This window comes from Podarcis pityusensis (assembly GCF_964106645.2).
Source record: "Podarcis pityusensis genome assembly, chromosome: 8".
Lineage (NCBI taxonomy): Eukaryota > Metazoa > Chordata > Lepidosauria > Squamata > Lacertidae > Podarcis > Podarcis pityusensis.
In genome coordinates, this window is record NC_138033.1 from 18,757,275 (window position 1) to 18,780,643 (window position 23,369).

The window sequence follows — 23,369 nt, forward strand, 5'->3', positions numbered from 1 at the left end:
GCAAGGGCTGAGCAAAAAATGAAATGAAAGATGTGGGTTCGGGTCAGTTTCTGGTAGCACTCCTGAGAATCTCTGATAAACATTTTAAGCAAGAAAGCATTTTTTTTCCTACGCAGCAAAGGCTGAGAATATGAGTTTTTGAAACCCGTATGGGCAATGCAAAGTTAAAGTTCTGAAACCAGAATTCCAGTGAGCTAAAAGCTATGGCTGTTTGCTACATGACTTTTGGACTTCCTGTAATCAAAAAATAAGCAAAAGGGAGGAAGGTATAAGAGATCGCCCCTCTCTACTGCCTTTATCTTTCTGTTGTCTTTCCTTGCAAGCTCCTTTCCTGTTTATCTCCTTTGTCTCCTCTGTGCTTTCTGCTGCTCCTTATGCCTGGTACAGCCTCTTCCCTGTTATTCATCAAGCTGTTTCAGGGCCAGCTTAACTGAAGGCAAACGTAGTGGCAGCCTGGGGTGCTGGGAGTCCAGGGATGTCTTCCACAGCAGCCCCCGAGAGAGAAAAAAAATCTCTGCTAACCTGCAGTTTTGGGGAGGCAGCGCAGAGGCAGCTTAGCCAACTCCTTGGCATGGCTGATATCCCTTTGTTCCAGAAAGGAGGATCACGGGCCTTTTCCTGCCTATTCCAGGGCACATTTGCAAAGACATTAAAGATTAGAGTAAGGAAACAATTTTCTATTCAGATTTTGGTCACCTGATGTGCTGAGCAGCAGAGCAAGAGCACTGGGGCAGGATTAGAACTCATGACAAACTTTGGGACAGCATGGAGGGCAGGCTGAGAACGGACGGAGGCTGGCAGAATATATTACCAGAATATGCTGCCCTAGATGGTACTGTTATCTTCCCTGTCCTGGACTCCTTGGGAAGGAAGGGCAGGATATAAATCCAATTAATAATAATGATAATGGCAATAATTGTCCAGAGCGCCACGCCCTCTGGTCAGAGGACTGTGTCGCTCCCGTGGCCTCCGCAACAGGCCTCTAGTTGTGAATGGAGAACAGTAGCAAGCACGTTGTCGAGTGTCCTGAATGCACAATAAAGCAACTGTTTGTTTATTGCATTTGCTCCGCGGGGAAAGAGATGGAAATGAAGGTTGATCTGGAAGGATAACAGACAAGCAAACCCTGCCTGAACATTTTGAGAGGGCGGGTGAGGGGGGTTAGAACGGTTAGCCTGGAATAACCTCCGGAGCGTGCAGGTGCCGAGAAGAGAAAGATGCTCGTCCCTGTCATCCTGTGTCTTGTAATATGAACAGTGCGAGGCGAATGTGTTCCAAGCAATACAGATCAAAACCATGCAAAGTGAAGGGCTGGGTATTGTGCGCCTCCTTTGGGTGCTTGGAAATGGACCGGATACGAGCAGGAAGGGGAAGCAGGACGCAGAAAAGTTGCACGGAAGCTGTCGCAGAACTGTCGGGTTGGAAGGGACCCCGAGGGTCGTCTGGTCCATAATAATAATAATAATAATAATAATAATAATAAATTATTTATACCCTGCCCATCTGGCTGGGTTTCCCCAGCCACTCTGGGCGGCTTCCAACAGAACACTAAAATACAATAACCTATTAAACATTAAAAGCTTCCCTAAACAGGGCTGCCTTCAGATCCCCCTGCAGTGCAGAATATCTTTTGCCCAACGCGGGGCTCGAACCCACGACCATGGGTTTAAGAGTCTCCCGCTCTGCCGACTCAGCTATCCTGGCTGGTTACGTTAGAGATGTTGTTGATAGCATGCTTGGAAGTGGACACATCTAACATCAGAAGGCAAGCCGGCTGGGATCAGGCCAATAGCTCATCTGGTCTCGCATCCTGTTCCCATGTACCTATGGGATGCCTGCACATGAGCAGAGCATTCTGCCTCTGACAGCGGAGACCAAACATAGCAATCGTGGCTGATGGAATATGCGCAGCTTGCGGACTTGTTGTTGTTTAGTCGTTTAGTTATGTCCGACTGTTCATGACCCCATGGACCAGAGCACGCCAGGCACTCCTGTCTTCCACTGCCTCCCACAGTTTGGTCAAACTCATGTTAGTAGCTTCGAGAACACTGTCCAACCATCTCATCCTCTGTCTCCCCTTCTCCTTGTGCCCTCAATCTTTCCCAGGGTCATTTCCAAGGAGTCTTCTCATGAGGTGGCCAAAGTATTGGAGCCTCAGCTTCAGGATCTGTCCTTCCAGTGAGCACTCAGGGCTGATTTCCTTCAGAATAGATAGGTTTGATCTTCTTGCAGTCCATGGGACTCTCAAGAGTCTCCTCCAGCACCATAATTCAAAAGCATCAATTGTTGGGCGATCAGCCTTCTTTATGGTCCAGCTCTCACTTCCATTCATCACTACTGGGAAAACCATAGCTTTAACTATACGGACCTTTGTTGGCAAGGTGATGTCTCTGCTTTTTAAGATGCTGTCAAAAGGGCTGGCTCCGGAGAGGGGCTGCTTAAAATGGCGCTCAGCCAACAAAGCCCGGCCCCCTTCCTCCTCTAGGCAGGGCAGGGAAAAGCCAGGAGGAGGGAGGGAGGAGGTGCCGCCACAGTGGGGGGGGGGAATGGTGCAGCCTAAATGATCAGAATCCCCATGGCGATCCATGCGCCGATTCCTGGACCGTCCACAGGCTGGATCCAGAAGGCAATTGGGCTGGCTCCAGCTCCCGGGCCTTAGTTTGCCTACCCATGGTCTACCTCAATAATGCCCACACTGGCTGGCCGTGGTTCTATAAGGTTTCAGGCAGAGAGTTTTTTTCCCAGCCCTACATGGAGATGCTGGGGATTGAATTTGGGACCTTCTGTGGTTTTCTATTGGGAATAGTACCAGGAAGTCTAAAGGAAGAAGAAGAAGAAGAAGAAGAAGAAGAAGAAGAAGAAGAAGAAGAAGAAGAGTTTGGATTTGATATCCCGCCTTTCACTCCCCTTCAGGAGTCTCAAAGCGGCTAACATTCTCCTTTCCCTTCCTCCCCCACAACAAACACTCTGTGAGGTGAGTGGGGCTGAGAGACTTCAAAGAAGTGTGACTGGCCCAAGGTCACCCAGCAGCTGCATGTGGAGGAGCGGAGACGCGAACCCGGTTCCCCAGATTACGAGACTACCGCTCTTAACCACTACACCACACTGGAAGACAAGACATTATATTTGTATGCAGCAGTAGCCGCAAGGCTATTGATTGCGAAAAATTGGAAAAGTGGTATTATACCGACAAAAATAGAGTGGCTTGCCAAATTATTGGAGTACTACAATATATCCAAAACAATGGGAGAAATTGGAAGGATCTCAAAAGAGAAGATAGACAGGGATTGGAAGGTGTTTAAAGGATGCTTGCAAAACCATATTGAAAAATCAGAACTCCTATTAGAATAAACAAGTTCCGTTTTAAATACTGAAATTCTAAATAAGATGGATAACAATGTGTAATAGAAAAAGAAGCATGAAATTAGGTTAAAGGTGTGTGAAAGAAAGTAATAGAAGTGGAAAGAAATTGCAATTGAGTAGATTGGAAGTCTAACACAAAGATGGGGTGAGGGGTGGTAGATGGTGATGGGGAAAGGAATTATTTGTGGGATTGAGTTTAGGTATGTTTGAACATTTTTAAGGATTGTATGAAATATATGTTTGTATGTTTGTATATTCACAATATGTGTGTATTAATGCTGAAATATTTTAACAATAAAAACTTTTCAAAAAAAAGAAAAGAACTTGGGACCTTCTGCATGCAAGGTTCTACCGCTGAGCTACACCTGCACCTGCCTAACTTGTTTTGTTTTTTCTTTTGTCTTCTCCCTTTGACCCAGCCGGACCGCGTCTTGTTAGCCCTGAAGAGATACGTGCGGGCAGAACAAAAGGACCAGCGCCACACCCTCCGACATTACCAGCACGTGGCAGCTGCTGATCCCGAGAAGGCTGAGCAAATGAAGTTCCAGGTCTGGTTTCCATCCTTCCTCTTCTTCTTCTTCTTTCCCCTCCTGCCCCCCCCGCCCCCCAGGTGCCCCTGTCTGGGGTCCCTGCACTCACACCTTCTTGGAGGAGGGGAGCAATAATAAACCTGGGCTACTGTCGTCCCCAGGTCTACACCCACCTGCATGTCATTGAAGAACGGATGAACCAGAGTCTGGCGCTGCTCTACAAGAACCCTCAGCTTGCCCAAGAGCTCCGAGGAGACATTGGTAGGTCTAGATGAGATGGACCCAAAGGCCTGACCGGGTAGGAGAGGGTTTCCTAGAGACTGCCTTCAGGGGGATGTTGTGGAGCTCCTCCTCTCCTTATCCCAGCTGCCCATATCATAAGATCTTTAGATGAGGCCCTTATGCCCAGCCAGCTGTCCTGTGAAGTTCAGACCCTTCTTTCTGATGGCACCATATCTGTGGAGGTGAAGGGCCGTGGCTCAGCGGTAGGGCATCTGCTTTGCACCCAGAAGGTCCCAGGTTCAGCCCCCTGACATCTGCAGGCAAGTGCCTCATCTCTGAAATGCCCGCCAGTGTCAGGCTTCAGGGACTCGTCTTCCTTCTCCCCCACCCCCTTTGGCAGTAGATAAGTAGAACAAGCGAAAGGAGTCACTTACCATTTAGAGATTTTAATGAGCACAGCGAGAGAACAAAGAATCCATTCCTAGGAATGAAGGTGCTCCCAATTAAGGGTTCCACCCGCTTCCCCCCAGTCACCCATGTCAGTTCCTCGTCTTGCAACCACTGTGCTTTCTGTGCGGCTACCTTCTCTGCTCTCCTTGACCTTGGGCTGAGCGGATGGACGCTTTCCAGCAAGAGAGAGTCTGTTAACCAACTCTCTCCCAGTTCTTCTTTTCCTAGCTGTTCACCACCCAGTTCTTCCCAACTTCTGCCTTCTGAACTATGTCCCTCTGCAAACCACTGTTCCAAATCTATACTGTCCCAATGCTCCTGGGAAGATTCAGGGTCCTGACTAGGAGCAGGGGGAGGGGGAGGCTCCCACCATTATTCCTCAGTGCAGCCCTCCTCAGCATGATCCCTGACAATCAGTAGGCGATACTGAACTCAATGGACTCAGTAAAAGGCAATTTCCCATGTGCCTATTTTGGAGAAGGGCCAAAGCCCAGTAGAAGAAGATCTGCATTGCGTGTGGAAGGTCCCAGGGTTGGGCCTTATGTCTCCGGGTAGAGCAGGCAATGTCCTCAGTCTGAAACCCTCGGGAGCTGCTTCCAGTTAGTGGAGACAATATTGAATTAGGTGGCCTAATGGTCCAACTCAGTTTAAGGCAGCTGTCTATATAGTCTTAATGCCCTCCCTTGAGGGGTAAAAACTGCCAGCAGTGTTATAATCATTTCTATGTCAGATCAAAACTCCTTCATTTGCCTGGGCTGTTCCAAAAAGTCCCAAGTCTTAGGAATTTTATTAGTTGGCAGCCTGTTCTGCTTGCTTGTTTAACACCTTTGTCTTTGGTTGTTATGTATGCTGATGTGCTCCTTAATCGTACGGCCTTCATTTTTATTTATATTTGCTTTTGTATACCATCTTGGTGTCTCTGTAGATGAAGGGTGGTCTAAATGCTTTTTTTTTTTTTTAAATTAAAGAAGGGAAATTCTGCAAAATGCTGAATGTCCTCTTTGAGTGATAGGTTTAGATTTGCCAAGCAAGCACAGAGAGGATCCCATAAGGATGGCTAATAATAATAATAATAAGGTTTGGGGGAAACGGTTGCAGCACACGTAATTGTGAAAGGGTAGGAGTGGAGTCGGCTGATGTTCAGGGCAACTCTCTGACCCCTTTCTCTGTAATGCTCTCCTAGAGGAGCTGCTGCGCTCAGAACGGGTGACCACCAACGACCTGCTCACCACCTCCATCTCAGAGACACGCACCACTGAGGAATTCCTGCCCATGGACAGTAGCGAGGACTTGGTTTCTGAGAGCCATTCGTACCCACGTGATGGAGAAGGTGAGTTCAGGATGCCTTTGAAAGAGATGATGCTTTGCTTAGCAAAGGTGACCAGCACACTCCTCAAGTCATGACTGTCCCTGGAGCATCATAGTGGCCCAGTACAAAAGGACCCGGTTCACAGGAGATCTTGTTTTTATTTTAAAATATGTGTAGGGTACTTACTATTCAGAGAATTGCAAAACAGTTCACACCATAAAGATACGCATTCATAACATTTGGGGGGGAAATGATACAGGCATATAGGGTTGAAGAATCCAGCATGAATCATCAGGAACTGCCTAAACGATGGGCAGGGATGGAGGAGAAACTTGGTTCTGTTTGAGTTTTAATGTGAACCTGCCCAATCTGGATTTTTCAAAACATAGCTTTCCTTAGAAATTCTCACTTCTAATTTTGTCACTTCAATTCGGCTTGTTTGTTTCCTCTTGTGAGTGAAATCGGTGGGACTTGCTTTTTGGTACATAGATATTTGGGGAAGACATATCTGCTGGGGAAACTAAGGTGCTTCTAGGCTGTCGCTATTTGCAGGTGTGATTCAGTCACTTCCGAACAAATTCAGGTTGTATGATAATAGTTGATTGGGAAGCCTTAATCTTGCTTCTCCCCCCAAAAAAGCCAGACTTCTTGCAGTAAGGAAAGTGACAGTGAAATTCACCTGGAATTGTGGGTTGCTAATTGCTTTATGCAATGTCATCTAACCTCCCTGTGATCCAATCAGAACAAATATTCAGTAGACAGCATCTAATTTCTCCAGAAAGAAATCGCAATGGTTGCTCAACAAAGCCTTTTCTAGAACTGGCTCTGTTTTCAATTTAGCCAAATTCTCACTTATTTTTGTATTATATTTTAAGTTGCTTTGATTTTCTTTCCTTTTTTAAAAAAAACCCACCACAACTATATAAAGTGCAATAACCCAATCATCACCACGAGTGCACGAAAAGCAGGCTGTCTGGAGAGGCATACAGGTTTAAAAATAAGAGCGATAGAGATGAACCCAGCGAAAAGAATCCAGCCACAGAGAAGAGAAATAATGAGAGAAGCCACCAAAGCAAACAGCAGCAGTCTGGAGACAGAAAAGAACAGATAACAGACACATTCCAGATGTAAAAATGGCTGCCTTGGTGACTGATTGTATCTGAGGATCAAAGGATAATGAGGAGTGCCGAGATTGCATGCTTGGGCAGAAGGATGGATGGTGAGATGATCAAAGTCCACAGAGATGCAGACTGTGAAAGAAACGAAGAAAGAAGATATCTTAAATTTGATGGGGAAAGGCCATAGCTCAGTAGTTGCCTGGCGTGTCTGGTTAAAAAGGATCTAAGAGCCGATGGTGGGACAGACCTTTGCTGGAGACACTGGAGAGCCACTCAGACAAGGCTGAGATAGATGAATAAATATTCTGACATGGATGAAAGCAGTTTCCTATGGGCTATTCTTAACCTTTATAAAACTCAACTTTTAGACCCGGAACTCATGCCCCATATGAATGGGTTGAGTGATACAGCCGAGTGAGAGATTTGTGTGGATGGGTTGTTGCTCATTATTTGACTCTTTCTGCAATTTGATTCTTTGGTTCAGTGCTCTCTTTCCATCATCTGACGCATTATCAGTATGGTCAGTTTTGCTTCGATGTTGATAATGACCTTATTTGTAGAAATTCCATTTATCTCCCATTTTAAGGAGCTCCAAAAAGATCTCTCCAAACAGGGTGAATGGGCATTAAAACAGCTCGTGCAATTCAACGCAAGCAAGTGCAAAGCTTTGCACTTAGGGGACAAAATGCTGCATCTTCACGTCTATGTTTATGGGGTCTGAACTAGCTAGCGGTGACTGGCCAAGAAGGAGGTCTTGGGATTATTATGGTGGATAGCTCAATGAAAATGTCTATCCAGTCTGCAGCAGCTGTGAAAAATGTGAATACCATTTTGGTGACCATTAAGAATATAAATTAGGAAAGGAATCGAAAAGCAAAACTGCCAATATAATAATGTCATCGTAAAGAATCTATGGTGCGACCACATTTGGAATACTGTGTGCCGTTCCAGTTACCGTGCCTGAATACAATACAATATTATAGAGCTGTAAAACATTGAAGAAAAGGCAATTAAAAATGATCAAGGGGCTGGAGCAACACTCCTTTGAGAAAAGGTTACAGTGTTAGGAGCTTTTAGTTTCGGGCGGGGTGGGAGAAAGTGAGCAAGGGAGAATATTATGTAAAGAAAAAGGATAGAGAGATGTTTTCTACCCTCTCTCATAATACTAGAAGCCAGGATCTTTCAATGAAGCTGAATGTTTGAAGATTCAAGACAGAAGAAAGAAAGTGCTTATTCACACAGCACAAAGTTAATGGCCACAAGCCTGGGTGGGTTTAAAAGAGGGTTAGGCAAATTCTTGGAAGACTAGTCAATTTTATGGAGTTGTTATTAGTGTACAAAGCCCTGAACAGTTGGAACCCACACGCTTGAAAGAGTGCCTCCCCCAATACTTACAAGTCCTGCCTCTTCATATTTGTGGGAGGGGCTCTGCTTGTGATTCCACCAATGGACACGGCCTTTGGCGTAGCAATGTGTGGCAGGGCCTTCTCTGTGGCTGCCCCTATTGCAAAATTGCTTCCTGATGGAGATCCAATTGCGCCCCACCCTGATTTCCAATGGGCAGCAGTTTAAGACCTATTTGTCTGGGCCTTTGGTGTATAGTCAGATGGGAGGTTGAGTGTCCAGTTGTTTGCTTTCCACTGTATTGCATCTGATGATTTAACCTTTCTGTGTTTATTGTTTGGATGCTGATTTTATCTGTATGATTATTGTTAGACCGCCTGGGCTCCTTCTGGAAGCAGGGTGGGATATAAGAATAATAAAGAAGTGAAAATAATGATGGCTGTGTACTACCTCCCAATATTGGAGGGGATATGCCTCTGAATACCAATTCCTGGGGGGCACAAGTGGGTAGATTGCTATTGGACTCGGGTTCGGCTTTCAGGCTTCCCGGAGGCATCTGATTGGCCACAGTAAGAACAGGATGCTGGACTGTTTAGGGATAGCTCAGTTGGTTAGAGCATGGTGCTGATAATGCCAAGGTTGCAGGTTCAATCCCTGCATGGGACAGCTGCATATTCCTGCATTGTATGGGGTTGGACTAGATGATCCTCAGGGTCCCTTCCAACTCTACAATTATACGATTTTATGACTAGAAGGATCTTGTTCTCTTACGTTCACAAACCCAATCCTGATCAGGCCCTCCCACAACAACAATTTAAACCAGTGTTTCCCAAACTTAGATCTCCAGTTGTTTTTGGACTACAGCTCCCGTCATCCCCAGCTAGCAGGACCAATGGTCAGGGATGATGGGAATTGTGGTCCAAAAACACTGATTTAAACAATGCAGTGGTAAGACTCAGCACACTGAATGTGTTTCCTTGTTTAATAGCATTGTCTAATTGGACCTTTGAGAGTGCAGCATAACCAAAGCTGGGCTGGGATTTGAACTCGCATCTCACTGCCCAGTCTTAGACACGCAGTAGAATGAAGTGTTGGAATCGACTGCAGTGAAGCATCACACCCTTTTGAGTTCTCCGCTATGTTAAAAGCTCCCCGCCAACAGAGAATGAGCTCAGCAGACGGACAGGCTAGAGCTCTGCTGTTCTGCTTTGCTACTTGCTGAGTGTGTAACATGAGGAAGCATTCCAAAGCAGTATCCCCTACCTGTAGTCTGAAGAGGTTGCAGTTCCAAGACTTTCTTTTTTCAGATCCTAAGCAGTGACATCATCTTCTGGAGCACCAGGCGGGGGGTAACTGATGGACTTTGCTCTTGCTCTGGCAAGAGAATGAGGTGGTAGCGAGACTTTCATGTTTGCTTGCAACAGATTAGCATAGAGGAAGTCAGGGAATGAGGAAAAATAATCCAGAGGCTGGATACTTCGTTCCTTTTCTTTTGATAGGGTTCCTTTTTCATGCCTTCAGTTTTTGAATAGCAACATTTCATTTCTTTACTTGATTGCTAGCTAAAGGTTGCACTTCAGTTGGCTGAAGGTATCGGTGTGTTTTTAGAAGTTGAACCATGGGTAGGCAAACTAAGGCCCGGGGGCCGGATCTGGCCCAATCGCCTTCTAAATCCAGCCTGCGGACGGTTCAGGAATCAGTGTGTTTTTATATGAGTAGAATGTGTGCTTTTATTTAAAATGCATCTCTGGATTGTTTGTGGGACATAGGAATTCATTCTTCCCCCCCCCCCTTCAAAATACAGTCCGGCCCCTCACAAGGTCTTAGGAACAGTGGACCGGCCCCCTGCTGAAAAAGTTTGCTGACCCCTGAGTTGAACCTATACAATGAGAAGGTCAATGGAGCTACTCCCAGGAAACCAAGCATAGGATTGCAGTGGTGTTGATCTGTGGTTGTGTTAATGTGCTGCTGTGCGTTCCCATAATAATGCCTGCATTTTTGGACTTGACTTGGGGTGTGTCTATAGGGGCCCTTGCACTTTACCACTTTGCCATGTATCACTTTACCACTGCTTCTGTTGTGTATGGACCCAGCCTGGGTCCAAACACCAGCAGTCCTTGAAAGCATTCTAGTTCTTAGAAGAAAATTCTGCTGGCGCCTTTTGCAGATGCTCACCTGTTCAGCCCAAGGCATCTCCGGTCCAAGTGGCCGGCGATGGGGAAGACCCCCCGCCTGAGACTTTGGAGGGTCATTGTCAATCTGAGTAGGCAGTACTCTTCCATTTGAGGAAGGGCCCCTTTGGCTCAATGGTAGAGAATAGATAGCTTCCTTTATGCTGGACTAGATGAGGAAACATCAGGCCTGGCAAAAGGCAATTCCCTGTGCCTGTCTTCTGCAATCTGCAAGCCTCATTGGAAGGCCCTGGGTTTCAGGAAGAAACTTATTTCACTGAAGCCCTTTCTGCTTGGGCAACAACAAAGGATGAGAAAATCTGTCTGTTTCAGTTTCTCTCTGCTGCTAATTTTTCTCATCTTAAATTCAGTTTACTATATTTTTGCAGCAGTTTGTGAATCTTTTTTTAAAAACTCCTAATGAAAATGCATCAACATTTTAGTGTGCATTTCTGCTAATATACCCATTTTTGCAAGTGATTTCCCCCATCATAGAATTGTAGAGTTGGAAGGGACCTTGAGGGTCATCTGGTCCAGCCCCCTGCAATGCAGGAATCTTTTGCCTAAGATGGGGCTCAGTGCCATGACCCAGAGATTCAGAGTCCCATACTCTACCAACTATTAGATCATTTTTGCATGTTTTGTGTGTTATTTTGCAGTCAGAGATGCATTTTATCTACACTTTCTCCCAATTTACACATTTTTGGGATATGCAGATTTTGAAAGACAGCTGTTGTTTTGCAAAAGCCTGATGCAGATAATCTCTCTTCCAATGCAAACTGAACTGAATTTCTCACCTCCCGCCCCTCGCCAATGCTTGCAGGAGTATGATCTGGACATGTTTAACATCAGTTATCCTGTGGTGATAACCTAAGTTATATTGCAGCCAGAAATTTTGTGGTCTAAGGGGATTTTGTTGGGGGGAGCCAAAACCCAGCCGCGTACGGGGGATATTTTACTCAGTTTCTCACAAAGCAGCAATACAGCCCACCAGCTTTTAAAACAGAGATTGCCTAATGCGGTTAGAGTTGTTTGCTTGCACTGCTGCTTATGAGCAGTTGGGTAAAATACCTACATGGGGTTTTTTTTGTTCTGTCTCCACAAGCAAAAGGTCTGACTTCTGTCTAATGAAAGCAGAACGTTCTAGGGGAGGGGATATCTTTAGAGGAGGTCAGACCCCAGGAGCACTCTTTTGGCTATAATCTTATAATAACCCTTTGGTTCATGTCAACCGTTCAATTTGCTTCTATGAGTTCAAAGCATGAATGGTAAAAATAATAATGCTCTCTGGGGTGTGCAACTCGCCTCTCGCTTCATCCTAGATTAAGAAGAGATTCTGTAGCACAATAGCAGCGATGCCGTCTCCTCTGGTATGCAGAGTTGGGCGGAGGGAACGGCACAGTTCCCTAGAGGAAAACAGCAGCCTATGAATGAACTAAGAGAAAAGAGGGTGAATGATGCAGTGATCTTATTATGCTGGATGGCTGCTACACCAGAACGATCACCTCCATGATGTGAATGGTGCTCCAAAGAGGCAAAGTCGACAGCGTACAACAGCAGCTATAGGAATGAACGCGAACAGAGCAACATGGACGGCCAGCATTGCCAGGAACTCCTGCTGCTACCTATTAATCATTGCGTTACGCACTGACGGAGCCTCGAGGCTACCTGCGCGTAGAAGGGGCCAATCGGAAGGTGCAGAAGAGCAAATTCCTAGGCTGAGGCTGCCTTACCCTGTCCCAGGCACCCTCATGCTCTCGTTCATTGGCATTCTCCCTGACGTCCACATTTCTGGCCCTAACCGCTTGGGGGGAAGGCAGTGAAGTCATTGCGACAATAGTTCTGTGTCCAACAGGGATTGTCGCATCAGAATCACGTCTCCAGTTCTGCTACATGTATCCTGCAAGGAACCACGAGCCATGTCTCCTTTCACTTTCTTGTCCCCAGTCATGGGTGCACGAATGTGAGGAGACGTATCAGCTGTTGGGAGAGTGAACCTTCCCCATATTTGTTTTTGTCTCCCTGCTTGCCACCAACTGCGGTTTTTATTTTCTTCAGATGGTGTCTAAATGATGATATCTCATAATGGGGAGGGGGCAGTGGCCGGGCACCTGCTTGGCATGCCCTTGTTCTCTGGTGTGCAGAAAATGGGCAGAGATGTGGGTTTTCATGCTCACTGGGACTTGGAGTCTCAACAAATCTAAACAAAAGTCCTTCCCGGTTCAGCTAGCCTTTTAAGTAGTCATCTTTCCTGGTCTGCATCTTTAGTAGAATGGTTTTTGTATGTTCTAGTTGTTTTATATTTTGTGGATTTGCTGCCCAGGGCTCCTTCAGGAAGAAGGATGGGATATACATTTTATTATTAATAATAATAGTAATAGTAGTAGCAGTAATAATAAAATGTTGGCAGGACTGACAAACTACTTCACACAGTGCATAGTTCAACTGCGTCATTCATCACCACAAGGTATAGCGATGGCCACCAAACTTGGACAGCTTCCCATGGAGGTTAGACAAATTCATGGGGAATGAAGCTATCAATGTCAACTCGCTATAATGCCTCTGTACTACCTCCAATATGCCTCTGAACACTGGTCACTGGAGATCACGAGTGGGAGAGGTCTCTTGAACCTATGTCCTGCATCTGGGCTTCCTGTATGCTGGACTAGATGGGCCTTTGGTCTAATCCAGCAGCGCTCCTTTTATGTTCTTAACTTTCTTTTTCTGGCATGCCTTGTTTCAATGGCTTTCAAACATTTTTTGCCTGTAGAAGGAATTCTTTCTTCCACCGATGTGTTTGCCTCGGGAAAAGCCCCTTAAATATCAGTTGTGGAACTCTTGCTCAGTATAGAAGGTTCTGGAACAACTTCTTGCTATTGCCATGGGTGCAATAGACCACACACTCAGAACTCACCCAGTGCTCTCCTACAAGAGAGGAAGTGATTACCAAAGCATCTTTCAGGGAAGCTTTTCTGCCGTTGCTGGTCTTCTCTTTGAGGGGACCCCCAGATTAGGGGTGAGGTAGGCAAATTTATCTAATTCACACTTCCTGAAACAATATGCAAACTGAAACGCAGACATCCTTTCACATGTGAAAGTTTCTGAATTTTGTAGTGCAGTTCTCCAGCCGAGTAATGTGTACAAAAATTCACATACTAGGGTAACGTATGCAAAAAAGTGCACATTTTAATGAAAATAACATACAAAAATGCATTGTTTAAAAAAAGAAACCACTTTGCTTTAATGTGTATGTTACACACATTGCATACAAAAATCTGTGTGGAGAAATTTGCAATAAAATGCTGACGAATTTTCCTGAGAACCTTTTAAAAAGAGATTTGCAAATTGATATGGAAAGGTGGAGAGCTGAATTTAAGATTTGAAAAATGGGGAATTGAGGGAAACCAAAACAGATAGGTTAGCGCCTGTCCCTACCCCAACCACTAATGATACCATGTCCAATGAATCTGCAGTGCTCCTTCAAACACAGCTTGAAAACCAGTTGCCCTACTTGCTAGCTTTGCCTTCTGCTATCTCAACACTCTGGGCCTCAAACTTGTCTTCTTTTCTTCCTTTTTCTGTTCTTTCTTTCTTTATGCTATGCTTAATCTCTCCTCCTGCTGCTCTGTGGGGAACGGGCAGATTCTGAACAAGCGGACAAGAAAGGTGAGTGCCCCACGCCCATATACAACACCACCCCCTGGGAGTTTTGGTGGTGTGGGGGGAGAAGAGTTTTGGGTCATTTTTTGTCCAAAATAACTCCATGCCAGAGTAAATGGTGATACCTGAGACGCTTAATGACTTGAGACCTCTGTTCCTCTGTTCCACAGCTTCAGGGCTGGCAGAATATGACTATCCAACCAGTGACAAGGCCTTGCTGTACGAATATGAACGTAAGGTAAGCTGGATGTTTCTGTAGCATTCATTGTTTTTATTAATATTTACAGCCTTCCTGTACTCCAAGCAGCTCAAGGTGATGGGCATGGTTCCCCTACCACAACTCTCATTTCAGCCTCACAATAACCCTGTGAGATATTTTGAGACCCACTCCATCTTTAAAGCCCATCCTTCCCACCCAAGAATTCTGGGCACTGTGGTTTCTTAAGGGTTGCTGATTATTATAACTCCATGAGGAGTAAACTACAGTGCCCAGAATTCTTTGAGAGAAAGCATGCTTGAATTTGCTTTAAAGATGTCGTGTGTACACAGCCTGAGAGACATACTTTCTGGCTCAAGGTCAACCAGTGAGTTGAATGGGGTTTTGAGCTTGAGTCTCTTCAGTCCTAGCCTGACACCCTGTCTAGGCACCACAACTCTCTCGCTAACATTTTATCTTCTTAGTTTTATTAGCTGTGTGAGTAAGTGTGGCTGGTTGCTTTCAAAATCAAAAATGGGCTTAAGCATCTTGCAACTTCTGGGGATAGATGCCTACGAAACTCTCTGATGTGTTGGCTTTCCAAATGGAGGGAGAATTTTAGGCCATGAGGTTCTGAAAACAAATACCATATTTTTTGCTCTATAAGACTCACTTTTTCCCTCCTAAAAAGTAAGGGGAAATGTGTGTGCGTCTTATGGAGCGAATGCAGGCTGCGCAGCTATCCCAGAAGCCAGAACAGCAAGAGGGATTGCTGCTTTCACTGCGCAGCGATCCCTCTTGCTGTTCTGGCTTCTGAGATTTGGAATATTTTTTTCTTGTTTTTCTCCTCCAAAAACTAGGTGCGTCTTGTGGTCTGGTGCGTCTTATAGAGCGAAAAATACAGTAGTTCCCCATGGGGATGTTGACGTACTGTGGTTTTGTGGATGGGCTGTACCACATTTCCTCCCCACCTGTTTTGAACTCCCATTGTCAAGCATGAATTGGGGAACTGCTGGGCTCTTTTAAGTCAAAGATGACTGGGGCCAGGAACTGTGTGTGTGTGTGTGTGTGTGTGTGTGTGTGTGGTTAAGTTGGCATTTCAAGGGGAACCTACCTAATTCTCACTTCCTGAAACTATATGCAAATTGAAATGCAGCCATCCTTCATAACTCTCCATTCTCTGAAAATAGCCATGCCATTCTCCAACCAAGTAACTTGTACAAAAATTGGAGTTGCTAGGTAAAGTGGCCATAAGGATGCATATGTAAGCAAAAACAGCATGCAACCATGCAAAGTATTCCTGCCTTGCAGAGGGTTGGACTAGGTAACTCTTGTGGCCCCTTCCAACTCTACTATTCTATGATTATATTGGGGAAAATTGCTTCAAAAATGTGTATATTAGGAGAAGCTCACACAAAAATCCTGATAATTTTTCATGAGGACTTCTTTAAAAATCATTTTAAAACTGATGTGGAGAACAAAACTTAAGATCTTGAAGGAGGCAAATAAGAAACAGAGAGAAACCAAAACTGATCTGGCCCTCCAGATGTTGTTGGACTCCTGTCATTAAAACTATTATTCAATTTTATACCAGTAGGTCCCAGTGTGGGTTACAACCATTTAAAAACCAATATTGAAAACATCCCTGGCCATTGGTGATGTTTACTGGGACGGATGGGAGTAGGAGTCCAGCAATGTCTGGAGGAAGCCCAACTGTTTAGGGCTGATATGAGTTGGAGTCCAACTATTTACACTAGATGACAGCTGCCCTATGCTGCTGGAGGGATTTGGTACCGAGGAGAGGGTAAACACTGCTTTGAAGTCTCATTTTTCTCCCTTAGCCCTTCCAAAATCTAAGCATCTCCTCCTCTCCCCTCACCACAGGTCAATGTGTCTGCCTCAGATGTCAAAGGCATGGTGTACAAGTCCCAAGAGATCCAACGTGACGAGCTGGTAAGTGGCTTTGGAGCCAGCCAGAAACAACCGCACCTCGCCATCCCACCTGGTCAGGTGTGCATCCAACCCCACACCCTCCCTTATGTGCATTCTGTACCCTGTATTCATCCATCCAGACTCGTCTGTTTCCCCACCCCACATCACAGACTAAGGCCCGAACTAGAAGAAACACCTGTCACCTAGAATGCAAGCTTTTTCGACAAGAATAAAGTAGCTGGGGAGAGACATCTAGTTTGACCCTGAGAGCTGGGTGAAGTGGCTGTCATTTATCTCCCTATTTATTTTTTAAAACTGGGCATTGAGGCCTGCCTGCCTCTCTTTCTCTCTCTCTCTGTCAAGTCTTTTCAGTGGTTCAAAGCTATTCTGTCATGTGATCATGCGTAGGTGTGGGAGAACGTATGCAGCAAGTAAAAATATGCTTCTGAAGGCAATTCTCCCTCCCTTAAATTCATGAATGAGCTTCCTGGAATGAGCTTTCAGCACACTAGGCCCAAACCACAGATGGAAGTAGTGGTGTGGTGGCAGGTTGAGATGTAGAGGGTGGAGGCCGCTCCCTGAGATAGTTCAGTGGCGGACAGAGCAAGTCCTCTGCAGGCAGGAGGCCCCAGTTCTATCCCTGGCACCTTCAGGTGGTGAAGCGTCTGCCTGAGGCTTGGGACATAGAGAGAGGCCTTGCAATGAGTCCAGACATTGGTGCAATGAACTCAGCCCCACTTGGGTATACAGCCACAAATGGGTTGGCGTCAGTTCTCTAGAGCTTCACAGAGGAGTCTTGTTCAGACCACACCTGGAGTACTGTGTCGTCTTCTGGGCACCACAATTTGAGAAGGTTGTTGACAAGCTCGATCATGTTCAGAGGAGGGCATCAAAGATGATTAAGGTTCTGGAAACCAAGCCTTATGAGGAGCGGTTGAAGGAGCTGGATATGTTTAGCCTGGAAAAGAAGAGACTGAGAGGAGATAGGATACCCATCTTCAAATACAGTGGTGCCCCGCAAGACGAATGCCTCGCAAGACGGAAAACCCGCTAGACGAAAGGGTTTTCCGTTTTTGAGTTGCTTCGCAGGACGAATTTCCCTATGGGCTTGCTTCGCAAGACGAAAATGTCTTGCGAGTCTTGAGATTTTTTTCCCGCTTTCCCCCCCTTTATCTAAGCCGCTAAGCCTTTAATAGCCTTTTAGCAGCTAATCCGATAAGCCGATAAGCCTTTAATAGCCGCTAAACCGCTAATAGCGCTAATCTGTTAAGCCGCTAATAGGGTTGCTTCGCAAGACGAAAAAACCGCTAGACGAAGACTCTCGCGGAACGGATTAATTTCGTCTTGCGAGGCACCACTGTACCCCAAGGGCTGTCATATGGAAGAAGCTTGTTTTCTCTTGCTCTGGAGCATAGGACTTGACCACCGGTCCTCTCATCTAACCCCTTGCAATGCAGGAATGTTGCTGGACTCCAATTTCTGTGTGCCCCAGCAAGCCAATGGCCAATGGTCAGGGATGATGGAGGGATAAGGAGGTCAGCAACATCTGGAGGAACACCACACTGGCTACCCTTGGCCCTAAGGCTTCCAGCATCACACCCAGTTGTTGATTTCTTTTTAATTAAAAAAAGAAACTAGCAGAATGTTAGCATTTCTGTAGCTCTCTGCTAAAGCCCTGACACTCCAAGGCAAAGCAGTCGAGTGCATGGACAAATTTCCCAGCCTAGCAGATGTTTGGCACCGTCAGCTTTGGCACTATCAATCACCTCTGGGTGGATGGGAAAGGGGTGCTTAGATGCAGTTCCTCCATCACCACCACCTCCCCAAAAATGGTACTGGATGCTGTTGAAGCTGGCAGCGCCAAGCATCTGTTAAGCAGGTGTGCGTGGCATCCCATGTTCCTCAAATGGGAATAGCTCTGGATCCATGGGCTTTGGCCATGCCCATTTCTGCACATGTGGTCATTATTCAGCAAGGCAAACGTCTCTCAAAATCTGGGCTTCGGAGCACGGATTGCCCTTGTTGGATCCGGGTTCTAAAGTTACTCCCTCCCCCCTGCCCTTTCTCTTTTTTTGCTTTTAACTTTAGTTCCTTTCAGAACTCTTGGGAGAATTCCATCTGCTCCTGGTGATTTATGAGTTTAATCTATCCGTTTGCTCTAAAATGTCCTCCAAAGACGATTCAGTTTCTGTCATTTCTTCAGATTTATTGCCTTCATGGGGAACAGCTTGGGTGTATCTCACCAACCTTGTCTTTGTCTAAGACAGATGCAAAGCACTCATTTAACTTCTCTGCAATATTTCTGTCGTCCTTAAGTGCTTTTTTTACATCTTGATGGTCTAATGACCCAAGCAATTCTCCCTGGCAGGCTTCCTGCTTCTAATGTAACCCTTTTAAAATTCTTCTCCTTGGGCTTTTATGTCTCTATCTAGATGCTTCTCATTCTTCCTTTTTCTTCCTCTGTTCCTTCCCCCCTCCCCCCCTTCTCTTACCTTATTAGGCGTTTTATTATGTTTCAGCTGATAGAATTTCAGCTCCTTCATTTCCCTTCATTTGGGCTGAATCTCCACTTTTAGAAAAGGACATTTTCTCAACGTTATTCAAGTCAGTGCTCTTGGATCTGTATTCAGAAAGGCTTTAAAATGTGCATCGGCAAAATTTCCTAGTGGGATATCTTAGGAATTGCTCTTTTGGAAAAGAAAGAAAGAAAGCAAGAAAGAAAGAAAGAAAGAAGGAAGGAAGGAACCTCTCCCTCCTGTAATGATTATTTCATCCTTGTTAATAGTAGGGAAGGGGAGCAATTCAATTTTGTTTGCATTTTAATGAGCAGCTACCTATTTCACACTTCTTGAACCAATATGCCAAACAAAACACAGCTGTTCTTTGAAATTCACACATCCCTGAATTTCACAATGCATTTCTCCAACCAAACAGGCACAAACTTTGCATATATATGGAGACACTGTGCCTAAAATTCATACGTTCATGAATATAACATACAAATGCATTGCATACTGGGAAACTGTTTTGCAAAGTTTAATGAACTGATTTGGGGCAAAGAGGAGGTTAAGGGGTGATATGATAGCCATGTTCAAATATATAAAAGGATGTCACATAGAGGAGGGAGAAAGGTTGTTTTCTGCTGCTCCAGAGAAGCGGACACGGAGCAATGGATCCAAACTACAAGAAAGAAGATTCCACCTAAACATTAGGAAGAACTTCCTGACAGTAAGAGCTGTTTGACAGTGGAATTTGCTGCCAAGGAGTGTGGTGGAGTCTCCTTCTTTGGAGGTCTTTAAGCAGAGGCTTGACAACCATATGTCAGGAGTGCTCTGATGGTGTTTCCTGCTTGGCAGGGGGTTGGACTCGATGGCCCTTGTGGTCTCTTCCAACTCTATGATTCTATGATTCTATATAGCAGGCAAATCTGCATCCCAAAATTTGTTAGAAATTTGCACTAAAATGCTGGCAGATTTTTAAAAGTTTTTGTTTTTTTTACAAAAAAAAGAAAGAAATTGCAAACTACTGCAGAAACATAAAGAACTTAATTTAAGGGTGGCATAGATTTCATTTCATGCATATATTAGCATTACTTGGCTAGACTGCTACGTTGCAAATTTGGGGAAGTGTGAATTTCAAGAGATGGGTGTGTTTCAGTCTGAATATTGTTTCAGAAAATGTGGTGGGTTTGACTTTAAAAGCAAACAATCAAATTTCTTTCCCACCCCACCCCTACCCCTCTTTTGTGCGGCGGCCATTCATATATTTTTCTTTCTTTCTGTACAAATGTGTATGTACACGGAATGACCTTATTTGTTTGGTCCAACTTTTTGGGATACAGAAATTGTGTCTGCTCCTTCTAGCCAATATTCGTTTCCTAGCTTGTTGCGGCTTGAAGCGCTTCTCCGAGTATCTCCTTTGATGTTGTTGTTGTTGTCGTCGTCGTCCTGCGTACAAAAGCCATTCTCTGGCTTCTGTCTTTGCCGCATTCTGTTCAAGCCGTAGAATCCAAAGCAGGGAGGTACAGAATGGGAGCAGGCTGGGAGAGCCAGTGTGGTGTAGTGGTTAAGAGCGATAGACTCGTAATCTGGGGAACCGGGTTCGCGTCTCCGCTCCTCCACATGCAGCTGCTGGGTGACCTTGGGCTAGTCAGACTTCTCTGAAGTCTCTCAGCCTCACTCACCTTACAGAGTGTTTGTTGTGGGGGAGGAAGGGAAAGGAGAATGTTAGCCGCTTTGAGACTCCTGAAGGGGAGTGATAAAGCGGGATATCAAATCCAAACTACTATTCTTCTTCTTCTTCTTCTTCTTCTTCTTCTTCTTCTTCTTCTTCTTCTTCATGAACTGATTTCAGGCAAAGCACTAAACCATAGCTTAGCAATTTGAGGGTGAGCTGAGAAGAGTCCCTTCCCCTTGGTGTGGCCATGAGGAGAAATTCAGAAGCTTTTGCTTCTGTTCTAGATTAACTGCAGTATTAGCGTGTTGTCTGAACCCAGAGCAGACTGTGGTTAATCTTAAATATGATTAGTGAAAACAAGCCAAATGACAGTGTCCCCCACAGGGGAGAATTTTATTTCTTTAAAGCAATTGTGTCCTGCTCTTCAGCCCAGAGTGGCTTTCAGGCAATCACTTGAAACAAGACAGTCCCTACCTGCAGGCATACTATCTTACAGAGGGCCTTCTTGGTAGTGGCACCCTCCCTGTGGAACGGCCTCCCTTCAGATGTCAAGGACATAAAAAAGAGCACCATTTTGCAAACTGAAAAACTTTTAGAAGACATCTGAAGGCAGCCCTGTATCTGGAGGTTTTTAATGTTTGATGTTTTATTATGTTTTTATATGTGCTGTAAGCCACCCAGAGTGGCTGGGCAAACCCAGTCAGATAGGTGGAGTATTATTATTATTATTATTATTATTATTATTATTATTACTGACAAACATGACACACAAGGAGAAAGGGACAAGGAGGGAAGAGGAATAACTCAGGCACCAAATTTCAAATAGCAGTTCTTATAATGGCCAGCTGATGGAACGAGCCTTGCTTCGTATCTCACCCATTGATGCAGGCTGGCGGAATGGGCTGCAGTCTGGAAGACTGTGTTCAATAAGATCACTCCAGGCACTGATGATTCTGAAGTTGAGAAGAGGCAGAAACATGCCCCATATCCGTGGTCTTGCCTATATGCAGCCGCTTGATTTTGTGCCGTAGAAGTCAATGGAACCATCCATTTTAAACAGACTAAAGCTTAAACACCCCCTGCGACACTGCTACGCCCAAAGAACTTTTAATAATTGCTCGCCGTTTATGAGGGGGCTCGGGGTCTGTCTTTGAGTCAGGGCTTTAGACCTGCGACACATGAGGAAATAAAGGCTTCAGAGCATACACAGGGTTCCTTAAGCAAGTATTCTCATCAGGGATGAAAAGGAGGGATTGATGGGCAAGGATGGCCACCTATTAGGGATGCTGTACAAGTGACTTTCCTACATTGGTGGAGGGTTAGACTAGAGGATCTTTTGAGGTCCTTTCTGACTCTGTGATTGTAAGTGCTATTGGCTCATCGAAACCTTGTGCACATTTTGTCTTTTAACGTCTTTACGATGCTCTTGGTTATATGCCGAATTCCAAATCCCCGTTCGAGTCAGTTGACTCTCTGCCCCGTGTACATCTGTTGTAATATAAACCTCCAGCTACACCTTGGCCTCTGCTTTCTCTGTTGTGGCTGGTTGTTAGTTCAGCTCTTTTCCAAAAGGATCACTGGCATCAGATTACTCTGTGGGAAGCAGGGTGATCCGGTTTGCTTCTCTGCAGAATCCCAAACCAAAGAGAACTTTATCCTAAGGGAGTTGGGTGTTTTGTTTTGTGTTCTGTGACTGAGGTCACCCTCTGCTTTGTGTCACTTTTTGCTTCCTGGTTTATAGATTTTTTCAAATTGCGCTTGAAGGAAAGGTCACTTCTGCTACATTTCTTTTGTTTGTGGGCCTTAAAGGAGTTTTCTTAGGGGAGCAATTGGAGATGGAAGTGTTAGCTTTCCAGTAAGGGCAAAACTGGGAAATGTCATCCAGTTGGCATGGCCACAGACGTCCTTTGTTTTCTGCCAAACCAGGTGATGGCAATCAGTTAAGGTGCCTTGACAAGGGATGCTAAAGTTGAGTTTTTGTCTGTTCTTTTTTAATAATAATAGAAATAGAAATAGAAATAGAAATAGAAATAGAAATAGAAATAGAAATAACCCACCTTCTTCATATGGCAAAATGGCATAGAAAGTAGAAGCACCATTTTGCAAACTGAAAAAGTGTTCATTCCAGCCCCATGTAGCTTTTACATCTGAATTACAGATGCAGGAACTGGAAACATTGACTTAAGAATCATTTGCGAAAATGGCCTTGGGCAGGAGAACAAATCCCATTTTATTTCTGCTCTGAATGCCTGATGAATGCTGCTGGGATCAAAAGCTTACTCTGAGCGCTGTGGAACTTTGCAACAGTTGATGTAATCTTTACCTAATCCTTTTCTTCTTAGTAAGTAATGCCTTTTGTGAGTGCAAATTCCATCCCAGTCTTTATCCGCACAACAGCTCTGTGAACAAAGCCCCTACTCTCACTTTTTAACAGGTCAGAACCAAGGCAGTAAGTGGCTTGCCATTGGCTTCATCGTGATCGGTGCCTTTCTACGCATTTCATGACAGAAAACTGACATTTGCCACGAGTGGCGTAGTGCTCTGGGGTTGGGGAGGTCAAAGGCCCATTAGTATTTCTGTAGCAGGGTCCCTCGCTCCAGGATCCTAGAGACACCCCATCAGGGTTTGTTGTTGTTGTTTAGTCGTTTAGTCATGTCCGACTCTTCATGACCCCATGGACCAGAGCACGCCAGGCACTCCTGTCTTCCACTGCTTCCCACAGTTTGGTCAAACCCATGCTGCCATCTTCAAGAACACTGTCCAACCATCTCGTCCTCTGTCGTCCCCTTCTCCTTGTGCCCTCCATCTTTCCCAACATCAGGGTCTTTTCCAGGGAGTCTTCTCTTCTCATGAGGTGGCCAAAGTATTGGAGCCTCAGCTTCACGATCTGTCCTTCCA

At 45.2% G+C, this 23,369-nt stretch overlaps 1 protein-coding gene across 2 annotated transcripts in view; it reads left to right on the forward strand.

The window, feature by feature from the left end:
- Positions 1-23,369, forward strand: part of APLP1 (amyloid beta precursor like protein 1) — a 51,193-nt gene that overhangs the window by 21,879 nt on the left and 5,945 nt on the right. The window contains exons 10-15 of one of the 2 annotated variants that reach the window (XM_081018803.1): positions 3,783-3,911; positions 4,055-4,154; positions 5,749-5,895; positions 14,150-14,173; positions 14,338-14,405; positions 16,248-16,316. In XM_081018803.1, the coding sequence (XP_080874929.1) occupies positions 3,783-3,911; positions 4,055-4,154; positions 5,749-5,895; positions 14,150-14,173; positions 14,338-14,405; positions 16,248-16,316 (537 nt within the window). The remainder of the gene's footprint in view (positions 1-3,782; positions 3,912-4,054; positions 4,155-5,748; positions 5,896-14,149; positions 14,174-14,337; positions 14,406-16,247; positions 16,317-23,369) is intronic. The other variant, XM_081018804.1, reaches the window with a different exon arrangement.